The sequence below is a fragment of the Eleutherodactylus coqui genome, chromosome 12 (assembly GCF_035609145.1).
Source record: "Eleutherodactylus coqui strain aEleCoq1 chromosome 12, aEleCoq1.hap1, whole genome shotgun sequence".
NCBI lineage: Eukaryota > Metazoa > Chordata > Amphibia > Anura > Eleutherodactylidae > Eleutherodactylus > Eleutherodactylus coqui.
Genome location: NC_089848.1, coordinates 93,111,992 through 93,139,031, shown reverse-complemented (window position 1 = coordinate 93,139,031; position 27,040 = coordinate 93,111,992). Strand labels below are relative to the sequence as shown.

Below are 27,040 nucleotides of genomic sequence, written 5' to 3'. Positions count from 1 at the left end.
GGGTTTGACAGGGTGAACGCCCCTGTCACACCCCTAGCTCCCCATAGGCTGACGTCCCAAAGGTCCTAGCAGCACACTATGCATTGTTTGTTGGCTGCCGTGGACGGTTAGGGTTAGGGATGATGTACCTTTTAGGCTTACATGATTATTGTGTTAGAATTTCATGTTACAAACTGAATTATATAAGCCTAAAAGGTACGTCATCCCTAACCCTAACCGTCCACGGCAGCCAACAAGCAATACACAGGATGCATGAAGACATGATATTCTTCAGGTGCCGTGCAGGACATAAGGGAGAGGCGGGGAGACGCGGAGATGAGCCGGTACTGCAGCGCGGAGCACACACGCGGGGACGACTGATCAGCAGCGGGGAGAAGAGCGGCGCACAGGTAACAGCACTACCGGGGGGATTACAGGCTCGGCAACCACTCTGCAGGCGTGTGCAGCTTTTTTAGCAGCCGAAGAGGTGGGAGGGCAGATGTTGTTCGGGGAAACAGTATTAGCAGGCGGGTAGCCGGCCGCCGGGGAACACTATGATGAGCAGGGGAGCCGGCTGCGGGCAGCCCTATTAACAGACTGGTAGCAGGGAGGGGAGACCAGCAGTGCAGATGACAGCGCCACGGAGGACAAAGCAGGAGCATAACAGTGCACTAACAAGGGACAAGATTATTCTACTTACCAGCAGGACCTGCGGCCAAGCCTTCTCTGGAGCCAATCAGCTTCAGGGGGCGTCACCAGGCAGTCAATCTCGTCTCCGCCAGGACTTCCTGGTGGTGTCAAGATACACTAATACCCATACACACACACACACGGTGTCTCAAAAGCATGGATATACCCATATGTAATGAAAATGCTTTAGCAGATGGTAATCCAATTTTGCATACAAGCTGTGGGGAAAGGGAGAGACATGTTGATCTATGTTCCCAAAATAACGGCCATTTTGAATTCCGCCATTCCTGAATTCAACTCTAGTTTTTCCAATGCGAAGGTAGGTGTCTGATAATCAAACTGGCAGAGAATTTCACCAGAAAAAAAACAATGAGGGCTTCAGTTTAACATAGCTTTAATTGTTCTCATCTTAACACAGTGATTTTATGTGAAATCCGAAAACTGACCATAATCTCTATAGAACGTGTTTATAATGCTGCCCACCATGTTTGAGTGTTAACCCTATCCTTTTCACCCATTCCTGGACTCTCACCAAAACATCAGGCTGAGTGCGGGCATAGGCATCAACAATTCTGTTTTTCAGATGAGCAACAAGCCGTATCTTCTTGGAGTAAATAAGTGCCTTGACATGACCCCACTGATGGAAATCCAAAGGGATCAAATCAGGAGAATGTGGCAGCCATTCGACTGGACCCCTATGACCAATCGACTTTTTGGGAAACTACATACTGCACATGCCCACCTGCATAAATACACGGTCATGCGCAGCACAATTTCACTGCCATACGCGGACGTATGCAGGGTCCCGGACAGGTTCACAGCCGTAAAACACTGCGGGAGCCCAGCGGCGTTCTACGCTTAGGCCGTGTGAGCCCGGCCTTAAAATGAGCACAAAAGAAAGCTATGTGAAATGACGTGCGCCATTTCTTTTTCTGTTGAAATTCTATGACAGTTTGATAAATTACACACCTACCTTACCACTGGAAAAATTAGAGTTGAATCCCAGATGGCAAGATTCAAAATGGCCGTCACCTTGATCACATGGCTTAATGGGTTTTCCCCTTTCCCTGCAGCTTGTATGTAAAACTGGATCACTGTTAAAAAGTTTGCATTCTATATGGGTGTTTCCACACTTTTGAGACACCTTGTATATTGTACACTTTGTGTCCTAGTGTTTTCCTGCAACAGACTTAAAGGACATAAGAAGGACAGTACAGCTAAGTAAAGACTCTGCTTATCCAGCCTGTACAGACACAGCTCGGATGCCAAAAAATAAAAAAGTTCAGGGTTTTATTTTTTTCTTAACTTCTCTTATTTGTTTTAGTTAATGCAAGCTTATCTCAATTACATTTAAAGCCCAAACCTCTCAGCTTCCTATAAATGACAGCTTCTTCCTGCACATAATGAGTCAGGGAGTCGGCTATTGTTCCGGTCCTCCTCCATGTGTATGAAGTGCACCAGCACATTGTCTGCCACCTTCACTGACCTCATCGGAGGCTGGACCGGAGTCCCGTTTTATTTTTCCCACAATATCTAATGAGGTTAAATCATTAAAGGGCCACTACGCATAAGAAAAAGTCCTTATCCTATTCACTCCCACTAGTAAAGATGTTAGGGTCCTTTTACACGTGGTGATTTGATCCAATGACGAGCACCAATCAAAGACTTCGATGCTAAATTAACTTCCCTTCACAAAGGCCTATGCAGAAGGTATAGGGGACAAACGATCATATGAACGATTGTTCATCATGGTCGGCAGCGCATTCCCCGTTTACATGCAGAGATGTGCTGTCGACATTAATGATTTTTTTCTGCTGCAGAAAAGTTGAACAAGTGTTTGCTCGTCTGTCAGGTGATTGGATGCAATTTCAAACGGCTCCATTGTTCATATGAACGTTCTTGCCTGATGAGCGGAACATGTAAAGGGGTGCTCCAGGCATTTACTATTGATGACCTATCCTCAGGATAGGTCATTAATAGTTGATCGGCAATGGTCTGCCGCTCATGATCCCCGCTGATCAGCTGATCCTCTGATCCACCATCAACGCAGCAGGGCCGAACATCATCATCGCTGGTCAGGGCCAGAAATGTAGTGGACAGCTTCACTCCCATTGACCTCAATGGAAGTGATGCCTACTATTACACAAGGGGCTCCTCATTGAGGTCAGAGCCAGAAGTGTAATAGAAGGCATCGCTCCCACTGATTTCAATGGGAGGGATGCCAACTATTACACTTCTGTCCCTGACCACCTATGACGATGTCCAGTACTAGAGAATCAGCCAATCAACTATTGATGACCCATTCTGAGGGTAGCTCATCAGTAGTAAATGTCAGGAATACCCCTGTAAGTTACTGTACAACTCAGTGAACAGCATTATTTAGGGGTTTAATTTGAGGGTATGCAAGTTACAGGACAGCAGTACAATAAATTACATTGGGGGGGGGGGGCGGTCACATATGTAAGGCTCACCGGTGTGATCACCTTGTTTCCAGTAATTCAAATAGCAAAGATATATTCACCTGTGGCCCATCTGTTGCAGAAATTTCCTGATGCTAGATCACAACTGACTATTGGTGGTCCCAGCTTATCTGTGGAGAACCGCAGTGATAGATTGTCCAAACACAGAACCAAGGAAAATTGACAGCAGAAAAAGACCAAATGGTCCATCTAATATGTCCCTACAAATGGAGCAATCGTTAAGGTGCATCCTAATAAGCGCAGTGCTGTAAAGTCGAGTTTTCCGCTGGAAGTTTGTTCTAAGCACCTACGACAATTTCAATAAAACAATATTGCTTCTGATCACCCCCAACTCATTTTTGGATTGTGCCCCCTTGTGTTTAATTTCTTTGCTCCTGATACAAAAGTTAGTCATGCCTTTAATTTTATATACTAGTATTCTTTGTACTGCTGGTTATTTCTGTTTAGGGCTCAGTTTAATCATTATCTAGGTAAGGTAAAGTCCCCTGGTGTGAGCACCGAGTCATGACCGACTCCTAGGGTGATGTCACATCGTGAAGTTTTCTTGGCAGACTTTTTGCGGGGTAGTTTGCCATCTCCTTCCCCAGTCATCTTTTACCTCCAGCAAGCTAGGTAAACATTTTACTGACCTTGGAAGGCTGAGTCAACCTTGAGCCGGCTACCTGAACCATGTGGGGATTGAACCCGCAACCTTCAGCTCGTGAGCGAGAGCAATCATTACCTAAGATTGCATAAAGCCAAGGAAACAATTCTAAGACAATAATGTCTCCCCGACAACCCAGTCATTTCTTCTCGACACATTGAAGGACAGACATATTGAACTAAATGTATGCCTGAAAATAGACACCGAGGTATGAATATATGCAGTGATTTTTGTCGCTGTCTTTTCACAATGAGTGAGAATTTTCACATCCCTCTCAGCACTTTTGCTTGGAAACATACAGATAACGTATGTTTTCTTCCAGCACAAAAAGCCTTACAGTATATATATATATATGTGTGTGTAATACTCTCTGTAAAAGGCAGGGGGCGCATGAAGAGAAGGAGCAAAAATAGGTCTGTTAGTGCATTACCGCTTTAGGAGTTGCTACACACCTTGCTTCTTATGGAATGGGAAATTGTGGATAACTTTAAACAGTAACTATAAGGCCCCATGTGTTGGATTCAACTACCTGAATATCCAGCCTGGAAGATCATTTCTTTAGACTCTTTTTTTTAAATTTATCTAATTAAGTTCAAAAGTCTATATATATTATATCTGTTTTTCTAATACAGAACTTGAAATCCCTTCCAAAGATGAAGTATACAAATGTAGTTGTCTGCAGAAAATACTGCAGAAAATACTGGAGAATTCTTAAAAGGAACGGTCATTAACTATAAGCACCATAAACGTATAAAGCACCCCTATCTCTCTCCTCCCCTGCCCTACCCTGGTAGCCAAACACCACCCTCAGGCGTGCCCTGGACAAAGCGGCACCACTCGTGACCTGAGCCATCTACCGCAGACCGCGACAACCTTGGCTCACGTCCTAAACGCGCTTCAGCCGGCGGTGCTCTAGGTGCGTTGAACGGCTGTGGAGAAAACCAAAGCTGCCCGCAGACTTCCTCCACTTCAAATTCCTGCTAATAACTTATAACCTAGCCCTTCACCATGCCAAAAAAGTTTATTTCATCTCCCTAGTCTTCTCACTATTTCACAACCCCAAACGACTCTTCGACACCTTCCACTCCCTCCTCGGCCCCAAAGAACAGGCCCCCGTGATGAATCTGACTGCTGGAGAACTAGCCGCCTATGTCAAAGGAAAAAAAAATTAAAATAAAAATCGACATCTGAAAAGAAATCCCCGAAAACTGCATGGCTAGCCCCAATCCTGGTCTCCAGCACTGCATCCAGCACCCACTCAATTTCTATGTTAGAACCAACGACAGTGGGAGAAGTCTCCAGGCTGCTTTTCACTGCCCACCCGACCACCTGCGCTAGCGCCCCTCTCACCTCCTCTGGTCCTTTTCCCCAGCTCTCATTACCCACCTCACTACTATCTGCAACATCTCCCTTACCTCTGGCACTTTCTCACCCTCATTTAAACACTCCATCATATCCCCTCTGCTAAAAAAAACCCAACTCCTAGACCAGACTAATGCCGCCAACTACTGACCCGTCTCAGACCTCCCCTTCATCTCCAAATTACTAGAACGCCTGGTCTACTCCCGCTACACATACTCTCTCTGACAACTCTCTCCTCAACCGCCTCCAGTCTGGTTTCCGCTTTTTACACTCGACCAAAACTGCCATCACAAAAGTATCAAATGACCTGATGACGGCAAAGTCAAGAGGCGACTACCCTCTACTAATCCTCCTTGACCTGTTTGCTGCATTTGACACTGTCGACCATAACCTCCTTCTCACCATGTTCCGCACTATCGACCTAAAGGACTCTGCTCTCTCCTGGTTCTCCTCCTACCTCTCTGACCGCTCTTTCTGTGTCTCCTTTGCTGGTTATATCTCCTCCCCACTTCCTCTCGCTGTTGGGGTACCCCAGGGCTTGGCCCTTGGTCCTTTTCTCTTCTCTATATACACAGCCCCAATTGGACAAACTATTCGCAAATCCGGCCTCCAATACCATCTCTACGCTGACAACACCCAACTATACACCTCCTCTCGTGAGATCTTTGAACCATTCTTCCAAAATATCACTGACTGCCTGTCCGCTGTCTCTAATACTATGTCCTCCCTTTTTCTGAAACTTAACCTCTCTAAAACGGACCTTCTCATCTTTCAGCCTTCCAACCCACCTCCCCTCAACATCTCCATTCCAGTGTCTGGCACCATCATAACCCCCAGACAGTATGCCCGCTGCCTTGGGGGTCACACTGGACTCTGACTTCTCCTTTACTCCCCACATCCAATCTCTATCCCGAACATGCTACCGGCACCTCAGGAATATTGCTAAAATCCAGCGAAATAAGTTGGCACTATACAAATAAAGATTATTACTGTGTTTCCCTGATAGTAAGACCCTCCCCAGATTTTCGTGGGAGGCTTGAAATATAAGCCCTTCCCCAAAAATAAGCCCTAGCTAGGCTACAAGTTAAAAAAAACAATACTCACCAACTGCCAGAAAGCTAATGCTCTGATTGGTTAATCGAGTGCCGCATCAGCCAAAGAAATCCGACACTGGATTAACCAATCACAGCCATTAAATGGCTTTGACTTGTTAATCCAGAGCCAGCTCTCATTCCCTGACGTGGCGCTCAATTAACCAATTAGAGCATTAGCTTCCTGGAGGCGGGGTATTCAAGCCCCGCTTCCAGGAAGAAGTGCTGTGTTGGCTTTTTAGGAGGATGCAGCAGCCTGCAGCAGCGATGGAGGCCAACGTGAGGACCAGAACGCCAGCGGTAGGGGAGTATTATCAGACACTCCCCGAAAATAAGATGCTGTGCTCCTTTTGAGGCAAACATTAGTATAAGACAGTGTCATACTTTTGGGGAAACACAGTATCATATTATTAAGGAGCATGAAATTTCAACAGTTTTTAACTGCTCACCAGGGCCCTCGGTTACTGCTCCAGGCACTCAGCTACCTTTAGTAGCCAGGAGATTTTAAATTTCCCTGGTCCTCCCCAGCTTCTGCTCTTACGTCCGCCATTTTGGCAACGGGTGCATGCGCCAAAGTTAGGGAAAAGTCTACGGCTAAAGATCCCATTGGGGGACGTCCCTGGAGGTCTTAGGTAAGCGATTTCACCTCCCCTCACAGATCGAATCCGTGACGGGAAATGAAATTTTAACTTTTTTTTACTGTTACGTGATCACCGTTATCCATTGGATAGCGGCAATCATGTGACCAGGGACTACGGTCGTGAAATCTCCAGGCTCTCGGCTAGGTTTGGTAGCCAGGAGCAGGAAGATTTTAAATTACTCTGGCAATCTGTGGCTTTCGCGCATGCGACTGACATTTTGGTGACTTAGGTATGTAATTTTATCTCCCCTCATGGATAAGATCTGTGAAGGGAGATGAAACTTAAACTTTTTTTTGTTTGTTTTTTTTTACACTTTTTTTTTTATTTTAAATGATCGCTGTTATCCATTGGATAACAGCAATCATGTGACTGGGAACTGCATACAGCAGTCCCCAGTGATATCTCTCCGTTCTCACATGATAGCTGGAAGCCAGAAAGATTTCAAATTTCCAGGCCACGAGCCCTTCTGGCGCGCATTGCAGGACATTGTGGAGGATGGGAGTGAGTACTTTCAGATCCCCTCATGGATCCGGGAAGCTGACATTACTGAGAAAGCGTGTATGTGTGCCTTTAGATATGTTATACACTATATTGCAGTCTTGCCTTGAAGGTGGTAGCTTCAGGGGAGTACAGTACAGAGAAGAACAGAACAGTCCAATGACTCAGCTTCTCACAGCTGCAGCCAATCAGTATCGAGCAGTGGGAGGAGCAAAAGTTATAAAGGCTCCTCTAGTGATCTAGAAAGTTCAGAAGAAAGTAGAGAGTGTAGTGTAAACAAGTAAGCTGGTTTTAAGGAACAGTATCTCACAGTCATTCCTGGATCTAGTCCTCGAGGAGATGTGGTGTATAGTGAAAGCTGCAGACTCCAGGGCCATGGTTTGGCAACCAGCAGCAGGCAGTATGGGGCTAGAATCAAGGGCCATGGTGCAAAACACACAACAAGCAATACAGAGCAGCAAGATAGTAGAAGGTAATGAAGCGCCCTCAGGACCAGATGTTGAACTGGATTGTAAAGTTTTCTGCCTTCATCAATTGGTTGTTGAACCAAGAAGTTCCTGAGCTAAGTAAACTTCAGTTAAACCATTTCCCCCCCTATCTCCTTGGACTCCCTTCTATTGGGGTATGCACCACACCATTCCACCACACGAGGGAGCAGAGACCATCACCCTATATTTCACTGTAGTGTAGTCGGTTGGTGACTCGCGCTAACACGGCCCCCGTGAACAACATCCCCATTCTGGCTCATTATTACACAATGTGCCCTTTATAAAACCGTATTCCAACTAACTCTGAAAAGGGTTGTCCCAGGAAAACGGGCTCAGTCGAGCGTACAGGCGTTCACTGGGGAGAGGGGAATAAGACAAAAATCAGGCAGGTTATTTTTAGTAGATGTTTTGTCTCTCAGACTCTGCTTTTTATCCATAGATACACGTTTTTATGCACTTTTCTTAAAATGTTAAGCTTTGATGCAAAATTGCAGGAAAGCACCCATAAGTAAATGGTGCTCGAACAGCAACATGCCGGATGTCTAATTTTTGGAAAGTATATTTTTAATACGGTAAAGTATGATTTAGCATGTTTGGATTACGGTTTTTATTTGTGCATGTCAAAAGTGTGAAAGTTGTTCAGACAGGAAATGGTTTAAAGGGGTTTTCCAGGAATTGACCAAATTGCCGTCATCCAAGTAGCCTGTCCTAGAATGTAACTACTGTAGGTTCAATACAGCTCTATACTAGAGGGGGGCAGGGCCATAGATGGGGGCAAGACTAACAGAACACTATTTGTTCCTGTCAGCTTGATAGAAAACAGTTAAACTCCACCTCTGCCCATGGCTCCACCCCCTTCCAGTTTACAACTGCATTCAACGCCTCCTAGTTACATTATAGGATGGGTTTCTCACTGGCTGCACAGAGAGCAGCCATATTGTTCAACTCCTAGACAAACCCTTTAAAAAAGTTGCCCAACTACCAGACAAAATTCCCGCTGTGCTAAAATAAAAAAAGGAGCAGTACTTATCAGATCTCTGCCACCATGATCTAGCGCTGCAATCCCGCCATGGTCCTGAAATTTCTTGCGCAAATGGTCACCAGAAGTCACCTTACCGCTGCAGTCCATCAGAGACTGTGGCATCACTGTTCTGAAATCCTGGCATCATGGTGCCCATGATGTCAACGCAGATGCCAGGAAAATTGGAAGGGAGGGTGCCGCGGCAGCCTCTGATTGACCACACCGGTCAGTTGACTTCCATTTGCCACATCAAACACCAAGACCACAGTGGGGCTGCAGCTCAGGATTCTGTCGGCAGAGGATAGGCAAGTGCTGCTCCTTTTCTTATCTTAGTACTGTGGGCCCCATAGACAAAGTACAACCCCTGGATGTAAATAATAAATCAACTTCATTGGTGGTTAAGAGCCCATCATCCTAACCGCCTAGGGGCCCAAATGATTCCTAATCCATCCCACGCTAGGCAGGATTAGTTTTCATTAGGTAACATATGGAATACTGTAGTTTCCCGTACTGACTTCGCTACCCTACCACCCTCCCCAGGATCATCCTGTCTGAAGAAGACCAGCATTGGGAACGTCTTAAATAACCAGTTCATCCCCCCAATATTACGATCTAGTGATAAGCGGGTACTTTAGGTGAAACCATTATTTTCTTCTTCGTAAAACAAAACCATGTAGTAAATAACTCCAGGCACGATCTATCACGCAGGGCCTTCACAATCATCATCAAAACATCTCTTCATTTTTTGCTTCATCACGGAATTCAGTGACCTCCAACAAATGAAAAATAATGTGTTCAGCTTACTCGCTTTTTTTGTCTCGCCGTTGTCTTTGAAACACAGGTCCATAAATACATTTATTTTTTTTTTGCTAGTGAGTTTTTATCTTTTTTCGCTTCTACGAGACGCCCCAGGGAGTGCAGGTTTTATCATACAGACCTGAATAAGTAAATCTCAGACAAGAACAGGGTTCTGACATCCTTTATGTTGCTACAGAGGCATTTTATAGCTTTCTTCTTGAATCTTGTTCCGTTCAACCTGTAATTGCCATCTAACAAAGAGCGCCATAGGTTGACTCTGCAGGTTACTCGATTTAAACCAGAAAGTCTCCTAGCGGGTGGATTCATGTTTTTTTATTAAAACAATGCAATGGAGAACAAAAGAAAGGAGAACAATGGCGGTGATGATTATACGATTTTCTGAGGTTTGCATACACACAGATATAAAGTAACAAAAAATAAGAGAGAGAGAAGATATCCTACAGCTTTGCTGTTGTGGAACATAGTTATCTCGGGTTGACTTCAAAGGTTTGGTTTTTACATGGCAGGCAGCAGTGAGCAGAATATAACATAAAGGCCTGTTCTAGACACCATGTGCTGCCATTTTGCAGATATATGCATAGCACTATAGGCTAACAAAGTGTTTTTTATAGTATAGGAAGCTTGTTAAAGGAAAGAAACTGACATTATTTAAGTACAGCTTTTGTATACATTTTTTATTCAATTTTTGGTGGGTTTTTTTTATATTTATATGACTAGCCATAGATTAAAAAAAAAAACCTAAAATATCCTAGTTTGAACACTTCCCAGTAAAGCATGCACAAGTAGCTGACATTTTTTTGTTTTGTGCGATTCGTTTTTCAGCTTTGCTGTGTAGACAAGGATAGAGGCAGCAGAGTCATGTCAATATCATTAGAGGGCAGATGTACGGTATTTCAAAAAGTATTCTCGTCTTAGACATTTATAGCATAGCCTGTGGATATGCCATAAATGTATGATATATGCAAGTCCTACAGCTAACCTCTAAAACACAGGCCCCCAACCTCGACCCACTGGTTACTGCATTCAGGCTGTAAGAGGTGGGTTTAAAGAGCACCTGCATATTCAGTCTACAGTGCTTGTGCTCTACTGGCTGTTTTCGGCTCCTCCCGGCAGATAAATATGGCCCCATATAGCACTATATAGGGCAGTCTAAAAGTACAGGTACTCTTTAAGGAAGAGTACAGGCAATCAGTCGGGGAGGGGGGGGGGGCTGAAGATGGGAGCAGTGTCCAACTCTGCTCACAGAGTGAACAGACGTCTTGACATACATCAAACTCTGATTTGCTGCTCAAACTTTACTTTATTTCTCAACCAGATCTCAAACATAGGCTTAATTTATAGTCAATGGAGAAGCGGAGCCAGGTGACGGCCATAGTGGTGCTTCAGACGGCCATAGTGGTCCATTTGGGTGGCACTGCCTTTCCCTGTAATCAGGACGAACCAAACTGTGTGCTTAATGAGGTGGCAGACACAAAGCCTGTACGGCATTTCAATCTCCTCTACCCAGAGAGCACAGGACACACTTCCTCTCTCTACTATGAGCTGTGCCCCACTAACTCCCGTAGACAGACGCGTGTAGAACCCCTGACGTGACGGAGCTGCCCTGTCACTTGATACCGCTCGTTCAATCGGCTGGCTGCATACCTAAATAGAGAATGTTACAATAAAACATTTTAAACATCTTGTCACTGGGTGGTACAACCTAGTGGCAACCTTTCCGACAATACTTCTTCTTACCGTGGTCCCATATGGCTACCTCTCTACAGAAGCAGCCAAGCAAGCATCCGGTGTCATCCCAAAGGTATTACTGTTGTGATTTTTGATTAATTTTGCCATGTGGTTAATGTATGACTTTTATGGTGTTCTAAAATAGTTGCCTACGAAAAGGCTAACATGTGACCTTACCTTCCCTGATGGCTGTAAATGGAGTTCCCTCCTCTTCTTGCAGTCTTATCACCTTCAGCGCCACCAGCTTTCCATTTACTCTGAAACAGATCCAGAAAATTAATTACAGAGACGAGTTGTAAAATTCTCAGCAGCAAATGTTTATGATACTATAAAGTAATAATGACCATAATGGATTATAGAAAAATCTGATTAATAATGCAGCCTGAAATGGGAATTGTATTTTTTTCGACTAATGCAGATCAGCTTTTTTCTTTCTAAAGTCTTTTGGCGAAGGATACACCGCGGAACGAACATCTAAATTTGAAATCGTGGGATGTAAGCTCACCTCTGTTCCACCCAGAATCGCTCTCAAAACCTACAGAATCACCCATAATCTGTTTATACCCAGGACTGTGATTGTAACAAGGGGGCGCCCTCTACGTCTAGAGGAAAGGTCTATACACCGACGTAGAAGGGGGTTCTTTACTGTAAGAGCAGTGAGACTGTGGAACTCTCTGCCTGAGGATGTGGTGATGGCAAATTCACTAAAGAGGGGCCTGAATGTCTTTCTTGAGCGATACAATAGTATGTGTTATAATCTATAACAACTGCAGAAGGGTTGGTGATCCGGGGATTATTTCGATTGGCAGATTGGAGTCGGTAAGGAATTTTTTTCCTTTAAATGGGGAAAATTGGCTTCTACTTCAATGGGTTTTTTGTCCTCCTCTGGATCAACATTGGGGGTAACAGGCTGAAGTGGATGGACATGTGTCTTTTTTCAGCCTTACATACTATGTTACCCCTTTTGCTTCAACATTTGTATATACCCTGCCCACAACATGTTCATTTTTTAGATAGTCCTGCAAAAATGGGACAGTTGGCGAGTAAGCAAGAGTTTTGCAATGGGGGGGCTCAGCCAGTCTGAGAGTTCAAGTAAAATCAGTGCCATTATTTTTAAAGAAGGATAGCTTATGGGTAGCCTAATAAATAAATATCTATATATTATATATACCAAAAGGTCAATACAGGGATGTGTCCCATGATGCTTTGTACCCAGATCTATAAGCGGAATCCGACCTTGTGCCCAGCCGGCATCTGCGCGTACCTGCTTTTCCTTTCACCAGCTGTACTGCAGATGGTCGCATGGCTTGCCATCAAACATGCACAGTACAGGTTTTTTTTTTTTAAATCCCAGCTTTTCCCGGCATCGTCGCTAGACGATGACGCAGAATACGCTACCTTTCCGCAGTGTCATTGCAGAAGGGCTGCAGATCGGACAGCTTCCATTGACTTCAATGGAAGCCGTCCATGTGGAATCCACACAGAAATGGAGCATGCTGCGATTTCTCCTCCACGAGCAGAAAATGGCAATCGATTTCAGCTCGCGTAGAGGAAATCGCGCTTTGCCATAGCAAGCTATGGGCGGTATTTGCTGCAGGATCCGGAGGCGAATGCTCGCTCCAGATTCCGCAATGCAAATCCGCCTGTGTGCAACCAGCCTAACTGTAACAACGGGGCATCCACTACATCTAGACGATGGTGGCATCGTCATCACAGAAAGGCTTCTTTACAGAAAGAGCAGTAAGACTATGGAATTCTTTACCACATAATGCTGTAATAATGGATTCATTTAAAGAGTTTAGCAAAGTAAAGTAATATGACTTAGCTACTGTAGTAGATCGTCTGGGGACGGGTAGTGTGTCCAGGGCTGTATTCCTATCTAATATATATACATATTAGCCTGATGTGGTGTAGTTTGTTAACAAAACAACTCTGCCCTCATGTGTTAAATATATAGCACAACACGCTCTGTTTCACACTCGCTCATCATCACCATAGCATCTAAAGGATGGACCCCAGAAAAGTATCCAGTCAGAACACTCTTATGAAAGCCGTCTAAAAAGAAAATCTGTCATTGTTACCCATAGCAACCAATCACAGTGCAGCTTTCATTTCTTATATTGTTGAAGTAAAATGAGAGCTTCGCTGTAATTGGTTGCTATGGGCAAAGATTTTTTTTTTAGACAGCTTTCATAAGAGTGTGGTACAGGGCTAATTTTTCATGGCCCACCCTGTACAACAAACTTCATTGGAATGTTGTTTGCTTTGAAATATTTTAATTGTATGCGATTAAAAAAAAAGAAGGAAAACTTGCGGAGAATTTTTAAAAATTCTGCCAGCATCTACAAAAGTAGGCCAGTGGGGCAACACGCAAAGGGACCTCCACATTGGTTTGTCTTCAGTATTTCATGTATTAGAAATACTTGACACCTTTATATTCTAACTATTATTCCTAATTCCACTGAGCCTGGAGATTATATATATGGACTTTCTACCTAACTATATAATGGAGTTATTCAGGACAAGGGAGAAGAGACATCAAGCTGAGGGAGGACAAGGAGCAAGAAGTCTTGTAAGGACCAAATCAGTACATTGCCCTATTCAGAGACCCATCTCTATGAGATACACAGAGAGACGCTCTAAGGGCCTCACGCTATTGGCTTTAAGCCATTACTGTATTATATTGAAGGCCATTCATCTGAATGGCCACCAAATAACCCCACATTTGTGTCTGGCTGTGGCTTTCACTAACAACATTGGCAACCTGTAAACTCAGACACTATTAACATCTTCTTAAAGAGGTACTCTGGTGATATAAAGTAAAAGTTACATACTTTTCAAGGCAATAGAATGGAATTTTGTAATATAATGTTAGAACTTGTTTTATAAAGTTGCAGAGGTATTACTTTACCGGTGGCCTCCCCCACTTAGTTCTCCATTGGTATCCAATGGCTATAACCTGTATGCTCTGCTCTTTTACTGGTCAGGCATGCTCAGTGCCTTCAAATTCTGCAATACCGACATTTTGTACACTCGTGAAAGTGCAGTCATCAGTAATGGGCAGTCGGAAATGGAAGTTTCTGCACTCCCCGGTGGCCACTTAAGATAATGTGGAAATCTGAAGCTGGCTGGAACGCAAAGGTCCTGGAGTTCAGTATGATGATTTAGATGGACATTTTGAATAATGACAATAAGTGGAAATACTTGGGAAAATTTTTGAAAATTCAGCCAAGTCTCTGGAATACCCCTTTAAACCAGACATGCAGCATATGAAAGTTGCTACTCCATTAACCCTTTCCAATCCACTGTCTGACGTCTTCCTACATTTTGACTGAAGCTTGAACAGCTCCAATGATTGAAGATATCCGACAGGGTATTCTTACAGTCTATTGCCAGCCACTCCACTGTTGGAGCCTCTCTGACGTGCACACACACTGGCTTTACCTAGTAGATGGCATCGTTGTACAACAGCCGAAAGATAAAGCCTGTTAGGGAAACCCTGAATCCAAAATTGGATTGGAAAGGGTTAAGGTAAGATATCATGCACTTGGCACGGTTATGTACAGATGTGGTACTGGCCACCGCAGTCATGCTGGCGCAGGACTGTATTAGTTTAGCATGCTTATGCCATTTGCATTGAATAAATGACAATGCCCACTTTATGCAAGAGGTATAGAGATTGTGGCATGCCTATGCTATCAGCATAGCATGCCAGCAATCAAGGTTAGCATTGCTATACCTATACACTCACTGAACCTGTGCGGTGATCATGTGATGCATCAAAAGTGGCATAGGTGTACATGAGGTCACCATAGTTCTGCTAAGTACTTTACAAATCACTAGTCAGAGCACACCTGAAATAATGTGTACAGTCTTGGGCATAAGTGTATAAGAACCAAACTGATAAACTGAATGCGCAGACTACAATAGCCAAAAATATCAAAATTGGGGTTATTTAATTTAGCAAAAAAAAAAAAAAAAAATGCTGAGGGGCGACTTAATAACTATGTATTAATATATCAGGGAACAATATGAGGATCTCCCATCATCTATGTATACCCAAGACTGTGACTGTAACAAGAAGGCATCCTCCCTCTACGTCTACAGGAAAGAAGGCTTCTACACCGACATAGAAGGGGGTTCTTTACAGTAAGAGCAGTGAGACTATGGAAATCTCTCTGGAGGACGTAATGACGACGAACTCACTAATGGAGTTAAAAAGCGGCCTGGACTCCTTTCTTGAGTGTAACGATTTTATAGGTTATGGTTGCTAGATTTCTGGAGGGCTGTATTGATTCTAAGTTTTATTCTGATTGCCAGATATGAAGTTAGGAAGACTTATTTTGCCTCACGTTTTTTTTTTCTTTGACTTCCTCTGGATCAACATTGCAGGATATCAAGCTGAACTGGATGGGCATGTGTTATTTTCAGTCCCATTGTTACTAGGTTATGGGCAATGCTAAAGAGCTGTATGCTCTCCATGTACCACCATATGGCGCCTCCATACGGCATCCTGTATTTCCCTCTATATGGTATCTGATTGAGTATGCCCCAATTTGGTTTATGTTTCCATATTAAAATATACAGAGTGGGCCACGGAAAACCACCTGCTAAATATTGTATTCAGAGCCTGGTTCAGAAATTACGCATCAGAGGAATATCCATATTCTATCCCTTCTGGGAGTCCAGCTAAACAATCATCACCACTATGAACGCAGCCTAAAAGGCACATCAGCCTGATATCACCCACATAGAACTTAACTTTTATTATATAACGTAAGACCACCTCATATATGTAAATTAAAAAAAGTAGACTGTGTACACTGTACTGAAGATCCTTAAAAGGTACCTGTAGAATCAAAATGAACAGTATTCCTATCAGATAGCCTATGTACATCAATGTGAGGACACTAGTTGTCACTAAAATACTGACTATAGCGACCCCCCCCCCTCCCCCCACACACGCACCCAACACGTTTCGCAGCAGCTTCATCAGAGGCCAAGGCCAAGCATTTAAAACTTCCCACTATGATGTCATCTAGAGGTGCTTGCATCTGCGAACCAATCAGTAATCCCCTCTTCTTTCCGTTCCTCTCATCCCATTGTATAGAATAGGTTCATTACTGGTGGCTCTTGCCGCGGTATACTGAAAAGTTTACTTGTCGGCTTCTGTGATGTTTATATTGCATTGCCAAGCAATGACTGGAGTAATTCCTGTTCACAGCCCTTCAATATTCTCTGCATTATTAAATCTTATGGATTAAACTGTTACGAATGTCAAGAGATCTTTATTCCCCAGTAAAGTATAGTGCTATTACTATATTGATAATCATTATTGACTTCCTTCCACAGCAATAGCTCATTGCTATCGCTCCTCATTACTAAATATGTAGCAATTGTTCTGAAATTGGAAAACCATGCCCTCATATATTTACTATATATATATGCATTAATGGGGTTACATCAGGCTGATGTGCCTTTTAGGCTGTCTTCATAGTGATGGTTCAGGAATGGTGCCAAACTGGGGCTGTTGGAAACTTGGAGAAACCAAGGGCTCCGGATGACCAATACCCTCATGCAAATAGTCCTTAAAAATAAACTCAGAGACTGCCACGGCAACTTGGTGTATCACAAACGACCTTCACCAAGTCCTGAAATCTCTGAACCTGAAACCATGTTTAGGAACTGAAAGAACTCACATAAATGCATAAATTGACGTATGTGGTTGTTGACTATGATTGCTAGAAGACTTTTGGACTCATTGCTGTACTTTGTGACTGATGAAGCATGGTTTTATTTTTCAGGTCATATGGGTTATGTCTGTGTGGGCTACTGAGCACCGGGCCCACATGAACATTACCCGGATAGGGAACACCAGGTGAAACAACCACTGATTAACACCTCTCCCTATCTTTTACACAGGAAGATGACCAAGGACCTACCTGAATGGGACATCGCCCCAATAGGGGGCGGCCTAGTGGTCTTCGGATCTGGGCGCTTGCTAGCCCACGCACCCAGGCTAGGACGCATACACATGTCACCACCGAGAGGGACAACTGGACAGGATAAGAAGACACACAGAGCCAAAATCACACCATACAGCAGCCAATATGCAAACACTAGTAGCAGATGTTAATGCTATAAATGCCAGGTATTTGTTGACATTTTGGCCAAAATGTGGAAGCTAGTGGGCCACATCATGGCTCCCAGCAATACCGCTAGTCCCTACAGTAACCAGGAGACCAGCAATACAACCAAACAAAACCTCAAGACACAAACCTTTCTTGAAGCCACCACACATAGAACCTGCTCACACCACACACAGAGAGAAATGAGAACAGAGAAAGCTGACCACACCCACACCTGAGAAGACAGCTTATATGTGTACTGACCTGGAGTGATTGGCTGCTCAGAGAGACACACACACGCCCAATCAGTACAATCCCCACACCTGAGCAGGAAAGCTCCAGAGAACCTGTAGTACCACGGATCTCAGGAGACAGACGTGACAATATGATTTCACAGACTACGAGGTACTGGTCTACTGAAAATCCCCAGCTGACTCCCGAAACACCACTACATGACCAGAAAATTGGTGTTTGGTGTGCAGTGTTAGGGACAGAAATAGTGTGGCCAATTTTCTTTGAATCAACTGTGAAAACTATGGTTTAACTGGACACATTTGAACAGTTTTATGATCTGCTAACCCCAGAAGAAAGAATGTACTACTTTTTCCAAAAAGATGAGGCAACATGTCACACCTCCCGTAACTCACTGGCACGAGTTTATGAACGGTTAACTGAAAAGTGAACTATAAGCCAAGGGTAATGACCTAGACTTGTTCTCATACTATTTTTATCTGTGGGCAAATATAAAGTGTATGCTAATAATCCGCATACCCTAGATGAACTGAAGGAAAACATTGAAAACGCTATTTGCAGCATAACCGTTGAAGAGCTGCAGACACTATCAGTCAACATGTTGCAATGTACCCAGAGGTGCAGAGAAGTGAACAGGGACTACTTCCATCATCTGTTGTAATGTGGGTAAATCAATAAAGCTTTTGAAAAAACAATCCACTTGCTCGCTCTTCCTGTTACAGTATTGTAGTATGGCCCTATAGACTCTGATCGGTGTAGAATTATGGGTTGGCACAACAGAATTAGCTAGGAGCTTCATATGCATGAGAACGGTAGCCCCCAATAAAACTTGAAGAACGATGTGAGTATATTAAATGACTATGAATAATATTACAAACTGTCTTCCCACATGTAGGCAATGATGATGGGGCACTTTAAAGCCAATATTGGCATTCTAAAACAGAAAAGGAAATGAAAAATTCTATTAGAAAAAAGGATCAAGATAAAAAATATATGAAAGCCATGCTTTGTAAAGCGATTGTCTGTTCTCCCCAAATTCTTATGAAATATTCAGAATAGAGATTTACTGAATCATACTCCCATTACAATTCATTGCTCAGCCACATAAACCAGCGAAAAGTAACCTCAAATAACTTCCCCCTAGAAACAAGCAACGTGTTAATAAAGGATCTCTGCCGTCCACAACAGCTCCGGCAGGGAAGTCTACTGGGGCTTCATGTCCCATATAAGAGTATTCCACCCACATAGCGGAGAGTCATTCCTTACCTCTAATTAGTCTCAGACTGATAACGGTATTGTCAGGGGATATACTAGCAGACCACTGTGACGTGTGGATGAAAACATCTCGAGTGGCTTTATTTACCTGTCCTGGATTAGATTTCCCAACCGGAAGATCAAGAGTTCAGATCTAACCCGATTCAAGACTGAACGGTGAAGATAAGGGGCGGTGAAGATAAGGGGCGCTATAAAGGGCAGGGGCAAAGCTAAGCTTTTCTACACCCAGGAAAAGATTCACCTTGGCGGTTGCCATACTCAACAAAATAATATATACCGTTCCTGAAGGCCGGGACGCATACAAGGATGCGTTTGTAAGTTTAGTTGCCACTAGAGATGAGCGAGCATGTTTGGATAAGTCAGTTACTCGAACGAGCATCGCTCTTCTCTAGTAACTGCATTCTTGTCCGAGCAGGCTCGAGGGGGGGGGGGGAGGGGGCCGTAACGGGGAGGAGAGAGAGATCTCTCTCACTCTCTCCCCCAAGAATACAGTTACTCGAGAAGAGCGATGCTCGCTCGAGTAACTGACTTAGCCGAGCATGCTCGCTCATCTCTAGTTGCCACCCTTGCATGGCAATGGGTGCTGCTGGCCCAACTCTCCTTGCCATGCACTGTAAGGGCTTGTTCACACACACGGTCGTGTGTGGGTTTTGGTCATGTTACACACTGCATATTTCCGTGACCGAAAATGGCATATTTCCTACGTATTTCAGCCCTTCTGGGTTGAGCCCATCGTTAATATATGGCGTAAATATTAATGATCTGTATCCTCAAGAAAACTCCTGTCCATATCTCCTATTAGGGCGTATGCATGTCACATTAAACACTTGCTGCGGTGTCAGAGGTAGACCCCATATGCAGTGCTTTGGACACATGCACTTCCTGTCCCGACCCTAACTAGATCACGGATATGGGACCTCTTCTCCCAAGACCTCAGTGGAACTGCAACAGCTCAACAACTAATGAAGAGGACAGGGTACACTAAAATACTGTTTTTTTCCGCAGCTTTTACTGATATTTTCCTGTTATTTGTCAAAAAAAGTGGCATAAATTGTTGGTCTGTATTTTTTTTGTGCCTGGAGGGGCTGCTGTGGATTACAAACAGCTCCCCGTGAGCGCAGCGTGAGATAATCAGCAGAAGGGTTACAAGGGTTTTCTGGGACTTTAACTATTCATGACCTTTTGTCAGGATAGGTATTCAATAGTTGATCAGTGGCGGTCCATCTCTCAGGATGCCCACCGATCAGCTGATGCTCCGGTCCGCTGTCAGTGCAGATAATGCTGTCCATATTGCAGTGGCCGAGTTTGGTACTGCAGGTGTAGTTCCTACTGAATTCAATGGGAGCTGTGCTGTAGTACCAAAGTGGTCCACTGCAAAGTAGGCAGCGCTAGCTGCTTCCACACTGACAGTGGGCCTTGCAATCAACTTATCGACATGGATCCCGAGCAGTGGACCCCCACTGATCAACTATTGATGACCTATCCTAATAATAGGATACACTTTAAATCAGCTACATTTCAATTTTTTACCATCAATTGCAAGAACGTGATGAATTCCTCAATTCTGAATACATTCCACCTGGCAGATTCTGCAAAGCAAAACATGTAGCCTGCCCGGCTCCAGCCCTCCTCCCATCCCAATCAGTACAGAAAGGGAAAGAACAGATAATAGTCTTGTGCCAAGGTCTTAAGCTCCCTTCACATGGCACAACTGGTGGGTGTATAAGCCCCCAACAGCCGTCAAACAGACTATCACTCCGAGTCCTTTCCCAAAGGAGCGATAGTCAATCAGAGAATGAAGGGGGGGATGCATCAAGGATCTCTTCTGCCTGTTCGCCGCCATTCACGCAAACAGGCAGTCGTTCATAAACAACTGCCTGTTTACATGGACTCAGCTAAAAACCAAGTGACTGCAACACGAAAGCAATTTCTCACTCAATACCCTGTCAGCAGTCGAATGTACAAACGATGACCATCACCTGAATTTGCTATTTCCAGCGATTATTTGGGTGATAATCTCGTGGAATTTCTTGCGTTTTTTTCTCTAGACTTTAGTTGCAGCATTACATCTCCTTTACGTTAGACATCTACAAGAACAATTTAGCAAGATGTCCTTAATTCTGCAGCAGAAAGCTTCTCCACTAAGGAATTGCATATAGCGGTTTAGAATTAAAAGATGCGCATAGTTCAAGTCCCACAAAGATAACATTGTGGAGCAAAACGTCTGAGAGGCCTACGGAAAAAGGAGTGACCACTCAGTCAAGTAGGAAAGTCTTCAAGGAGCTGCAGAAGTCTACTGCAAAGCACCCCTCCATGAAAATTTAATAAGAGTATGGCTTACTAAAAGGGATGAAAATATGCCCAAAAAGGTAGCAGTTCCATCTTCTAGCCCTGGTGCCCAATTGGGTCTAAAGTTCCCACTAAACAAGACCCCAGTATTATAAATGACACGTGGCAGGCGGTGTGTCCAGCTACAAATTTTGCAATGGGGCGCAGAAGCGTCAAGTTACCCCTCTGTATTGTTGTTGCCATCCAGTCTTCCTTACATCATCTAAGCTGAAACTTCATCCAATGAGGTCATTTGGAGACCAATATTGAGCAGGATGTGGCCATCTTTGATAGGACTCACAATATTGTTGCATCATTGAAAAGAAGATGGCCATGGAGAGCCTGTACTAGTCAATGTGGGCAGGGAAATAACAAGGTAGACACTCTTTCTTGCCACAATCTTGAATTGGTCTTAATTGGCTTGGACAATGGGGATCAATATAAAATGGTCTCTCAACCTACTCAAGGAGCTTGGAAGCCATGCATTGTCCATGATCAGTTGTAACAGTTTTGTAGTTCAAATGATATCAGTCACTTTTGCTGGAGGTATTTCCCAACGTATATCGGCAACGGAAGGTGGGGGCAGGTATTTTTGACATATATTTAGAGCACTATGACATTACAGGATGTAGACATTAAATAATCAGAATGGGTTGTTGATAGGGGGGCCCTTCGACTGGCGCATTTGAGTCTGGAAGGAACCTTCTTGAAGAGTGTTGAAACCAGAATTATTTTGACTGCCATTATGGAGTCAGGAATTAATTTTTCCCCCAGGATAGGGTAAATTGGCCTCTGCCTCATTGGTTATTTTTTTTCCTTCCTCTGGATCAACATGGAAGGGCATGAGGGAGAACAGGCTGAACTGGATGGACATTTGTCTTTTTGCAGCCTAAATACTATGTTACTATGTAGCTGTACAGTGGGTCCCCAAATAAATTTTTCTGGTGGGTCCCAGTACATCAGTCCGATACGGTCTTATGCTGTATACTTTTTTACTGGATACCTCTGTATGGAATAGTATTAGTCAACCATGTTATTCCGTACAATGAAAAAAAAGAGGTATCCCAGCACATACCGGCCTGGAGAACTCATGGTAAATGGGACTCTATGTATACCTTCAGCAAACGCAACAGGAGTTTTCCAGGCACGTAATTATTTTGGAATTTTAATATTTATGAAGATTACTCTCTGCAGATTAAGAAGCCGGACTCAATTCTAAAGACATTAATTGGGCTCATTTTGGATGCAAAAATGTAATCGACTGTAACTTTCTGATTAATGTTTATTCTGCTGATGAAATATCATTATAGTGAAAAACAAAACACATTTCTTAACTATTTATCGTAATTACGTCTAAAAAATATATACCCACATGACCGGACATCAACCGATTTATGGCTCCTTCGCACGGACATATTTTCATCAGTATTTCGTGTGCCAAAACCAGAAGTGGTGCACGATGACCGCACGTTAAGACACAACGATTATCGCTCAAAAGATGGCTTTTGATGGAATTTGAGTGATAATCGGTGTGTCTAAATGGGCCTTTAGATGCCACCTTAGAGATTGTATTCAACATTCGGGTCAATGTTTTCTCCAACCCTCAGCTATTACAATAGCCAGGTCCATGCAATCACCAAATTACAATTACTTCAAAGGCTCCATGTAAAAAGCTAGGAGTTTCCTGTTGAAGAAGAATCATTTTGCAGCATTTTTTCTTAGCTTTAGACCCAAAAGTAGGAATATATTTAGAGATGTGCATAATAAATATTATATACACACACAGACATGTATATAGTGTTATGTATACAATTCATTTGGAAAGTCTTCTGCTTCTTTCACTTTCTTACATTTTGTCATGTTGTGCAAATTTAAAAGAATACAACTTTTCCCCATCATTCTGAACACACCCCATAATGACAAAGTGATAACAGAATATTAGAGATCTTGTACATTTTTTTAAAAACTAACATTTTGCAGTGACAGAAGTATTTAGACCTTTTTGTATGACAGTTGAATTTAGTTCTGGGGGCTCACATTTCTCTTGATCATTTTTGAGATGTTTCTACACCTTGATTGGAGTCACTTGTGGTAAATTCAGTTGATTATACATAATTTTAAAAAGACACACCCCTGTCTACATAATGTCTAACAGCTCACAATGCATATCAGAGCCAAACCCAAACCAAGAAGAGGAACGAACTATATGTAGAGCTCAGAGACAGGATTGTGTGCAGGCACAGAGTTGGAGAAGGCTACAAAAAAAAATTTCGGCTGCACTGAAAATTCCCCAAAACACAGACACCTCAATAATTCTTAAAAAGAAGAAGTTTGGAACAACCAGGACTCCTTCTAGAGCTGGCCGACCCACCAAACTAAGTAATTGGCCTAGAAGGACCTTGGTAAGAGAAGAGAACTAGAGACCCAATGGTCACTCTGACTGAGTTCGGAAGATCCTGTGTGCATATGGAAGAAACCAGAAAGTCAACCATCTCTGCAGCATGCCACCAATCTGGGCTTTATGGCAGAGTGAACAAAAAGAAGCCTCTCTTCAGTAGAAGACACATGAAAGTCCATCTGGAGTTTACCAAAAAAACACCTAAAGGACTATCAGACTGTGAGAAACAAGATTCTCTGGTCTGATGAAACCAAGGCTGAACTTTTTAGCCTCAATTCAAAGTATTCTGTCTGGAGGAAACCAGGCACTGCTAACACCTGCCCAATACCATCTCTACGGTGAAGCCTGGTGGGGGCAGCATCATGCTGTGAGGGTGTTTTTCAGCGGCTGAGACAGGGAGACTGAATGGGGCGAAGTACAGAGACATTCTTAATGAAAACCTGATCCAGAGCGCAAGGGACCTCAGACTGGGCAGAAGGTTCACCTTCCAACAAGACAATGACCCTAAACACTCAGCCAAGAAAACACAGGAGTGACTTAGGGGAGACTCTCTGAATGTCCTTAAGTGGCCCATCCAGAGATGTGACTTTTAGTCAATGGAATATCTCTGTCCACAGACGGCCCCCATCCAACTGGACAGAGCTTGAGAGGATCTGCAGAGAAGAATGGAAGAAAATCTCCAAATCTAGGTGTGCAAACCTTGTGGCTGCATACCCAAGAAGACTGGAGGCTGTAATCACTGCCAACAGTACTTCAACTAAGTACTGAGAACAGGGTGTGAATACTTATGTCAATGCAAAATGTTAGGTTCATATGGGGCAGATTTGCTGCGGAAATTCCGTGCGGAATTTTGCCGCGGCAAATCCACATCCCGGGATTAGCCAGCCAGGTGGACGAGATTTCTCAGAAATCTCGTCCACACGGGACGGCAAATCCACTGCGGATTTGCCGACTGCAGCGTGTCCATTTCTTTTTTCCGCTGCCGCCGCGCCCTCCTCTATGGGAGCGCCGGCCGCAGCGGAAGAGCGAGCGGCCGAGTCACTTCAAAGCCGCCGTGGGTTTTGCAGCAGCGGTTCTTTCGGCGGAAATCTCGTGGTTTTTCGCTGAAGCCAAACCGCGGGATTTCCACCGAGAATCCGCCCTGTGAGAATCCAGCCTTAGTGTTTCCATTTTTAAAAAATGTACAAAGATTTCTAACATTCTGTTGTTACTTTGTCATTATGGGGCACTGAGTGCAGAATGATGGGGGAAAACTTCAATAGCTTCTTTTACATTTTATTTACATTTTATTCTCTTGTGGCTTTGTGCAAATGAAAAGGATCTAAAGGCTCTCCAAATCCATTGTATATGGGGGGCTTTACTTCTGCTGGACCAAAATATTCTTTTATATATATTATATTCATTTATTATACACACACGCTATTATATATTTTTTTATTCTTTTGAAGAATAAGTTCAGTGATGTTATAAAGACATGCACCATACAGAACTCATTAAAAGGTTAAAAAAAATAGTACTGATTACCATTTACCATAGAAAATGTACACAGAAAAGCTTGTCCATTTATAAGGGCTCCTTGTTCAAGAACACTTACTTGCTTTTGCCTTTATAAACTGTAGCGTATGAACCTTCTCCTAGTTTTTCCAGTTTTTCATAAGAGTCAGCCTTACCAAATTTAGGACTTGTTGGCTAGAAGAAGAAAAAAAAATACCGCAATCAGAAAAAGGATTAAACAAAACTTCAGTGATACTAATAATGGTACCGGAATGAATTCTACAAGTCAATGTTACCATACAAAATCATAAGATAGAATAGGAGTAATGAGCATCCACATGCAGTATGAATTTGCATCAGTAATATGATGTGGTGTTTGTTGGCCCTCATCACCAACACCATATTGAAACATATATAAGGAGTGATAATTAGAGATGAGCGAGCACACTCGTTAAGGGACAATACTCGAGCGAAAATCGTCCTTTTCGAGTACCTGCCTGCTTGTCAAAAAAGATTCGGGTGCCGGCGGGGGTGAACGGTGAGTTGCGGGAGTGAGCAGGGGTGGGGGGTGGGGGGAGAGAGAGATCTCTTTCCCCCTCCCCTGTTCCCCCCGGTCTTTCCCCGCCGCCCCCCGAATCTTTTCTGACGAACAGGCAGGTACTCGAAGAGGACGATACTCGCTCGAATATTGTCCCTTAACGAGTGTGCTCGCTCATCTCTAGTGATAGGTAATCACCATTAACTGATAAAAATGCAACACGTTTTCTCCCTGCACTGGGGTCCTTGTTAGGTACCTGATGTTCTACTGTTGGTTGGTTAATAAACAGAACTTCAGGGTCATGTTCTATTAAAACTCCTTATACATAATATAACAGATTTCAGGTTCCAGGGAAGGACCTCACAGCTAAACTTGCAGCCCGAACAGATGATGTGTGTTCTATGGAATGATTGTGCATTTATTGGAGTTCTTCCCTGTCGGGCAAACCAAATCAGGTGAGCATCTTCCATGATATAACTTCTGTCGCACCATTTGAGTTGCACCGTTTTCTGTTCTTTTTTCCAATATTATGTTTGGCCCCATGTCACTCTCATATACCCTTAGGGTACATTCACACATAGTGGATTTTAGTGTGGATCTGTAGCAGATTTTACCCATTGAATTGAGGGGATGAATGCTGCGAATCCACATCAAAATCTGCACCAAATCTGCTACATATGAACATACCCTTAGGGGCAATCATATTAGGACTACTGGGGTATTATCACATGCACGGCAGATTTGCTGTGGACATGGGGGGCCTAAGTTGTATTAAGAGCCCCAGGCCTTTGGTCCTCTTAATCTACCAGTGACATTAGTATAGCAGTGGATGGGAGGATGCAAGTCTAGAGATGAGCGAACGTACTCGTTTCGAGTACTTACGCACCCGAGTACCGCCATTTTCGAGTACTTCAGTACTCGGGTGAAAAGATTCGGGGGGTGCCGGGGGACGGGGAGAGGCGTGGCGGTGCGGGGGGTAGCAGCAGGGAACAGGGGGGAGCCCTCTCTCTCTCCCCCCCCACTCCCCACTGCTACCCCCCGTGCCGCCACGGCGCCCCCCGAATTTTTTCGCCCGAGTACGGAAGTACTCGGAAATCGCGGTATTCGGGCGAAAAAGGGGCGTGGCCGAGCACGTTCGCTCATCTCTATGCAGGTCCCTCTGGCTATATGTCTTCAGCACTATTCAA

The 27,040-nt window shown here is 43.7% G+C and overlaps 1 protein-coding gene across 5 annotated transcripts in view; it reads right to left on the bottom strand.

The window, feature by feature from the left end:
* CDK14 (cyclin dependent kinase 14) overlaps nucleotides 1-27,040 on the bottom strand; it is a 509,998-nt gene that overhangs the window by 342,979 nt on the left and 139,979 nt on the right. For all 5 annotated transcript variants that reach the window (XM_066584666.1, XM_066584664.1, XM_066584665.1 and 2 more), the window contains 2 exons: nucleotides 25,416-25,510; nucleotides 11,618-11,697 (listed from right to left, as the gene is read on the bottom strand). In XM_066584666.1, the coding sequence (XP_066440763.1) occupies nucleotides 11,618-11,697; nucleotides 25,416-25,510 (175 nt within the window). The remainder of the gene's footprint in view (nucleotides 1-11,617; nucleotides 11,698-25,415; nucleotides 25,511-27,040) is intronic.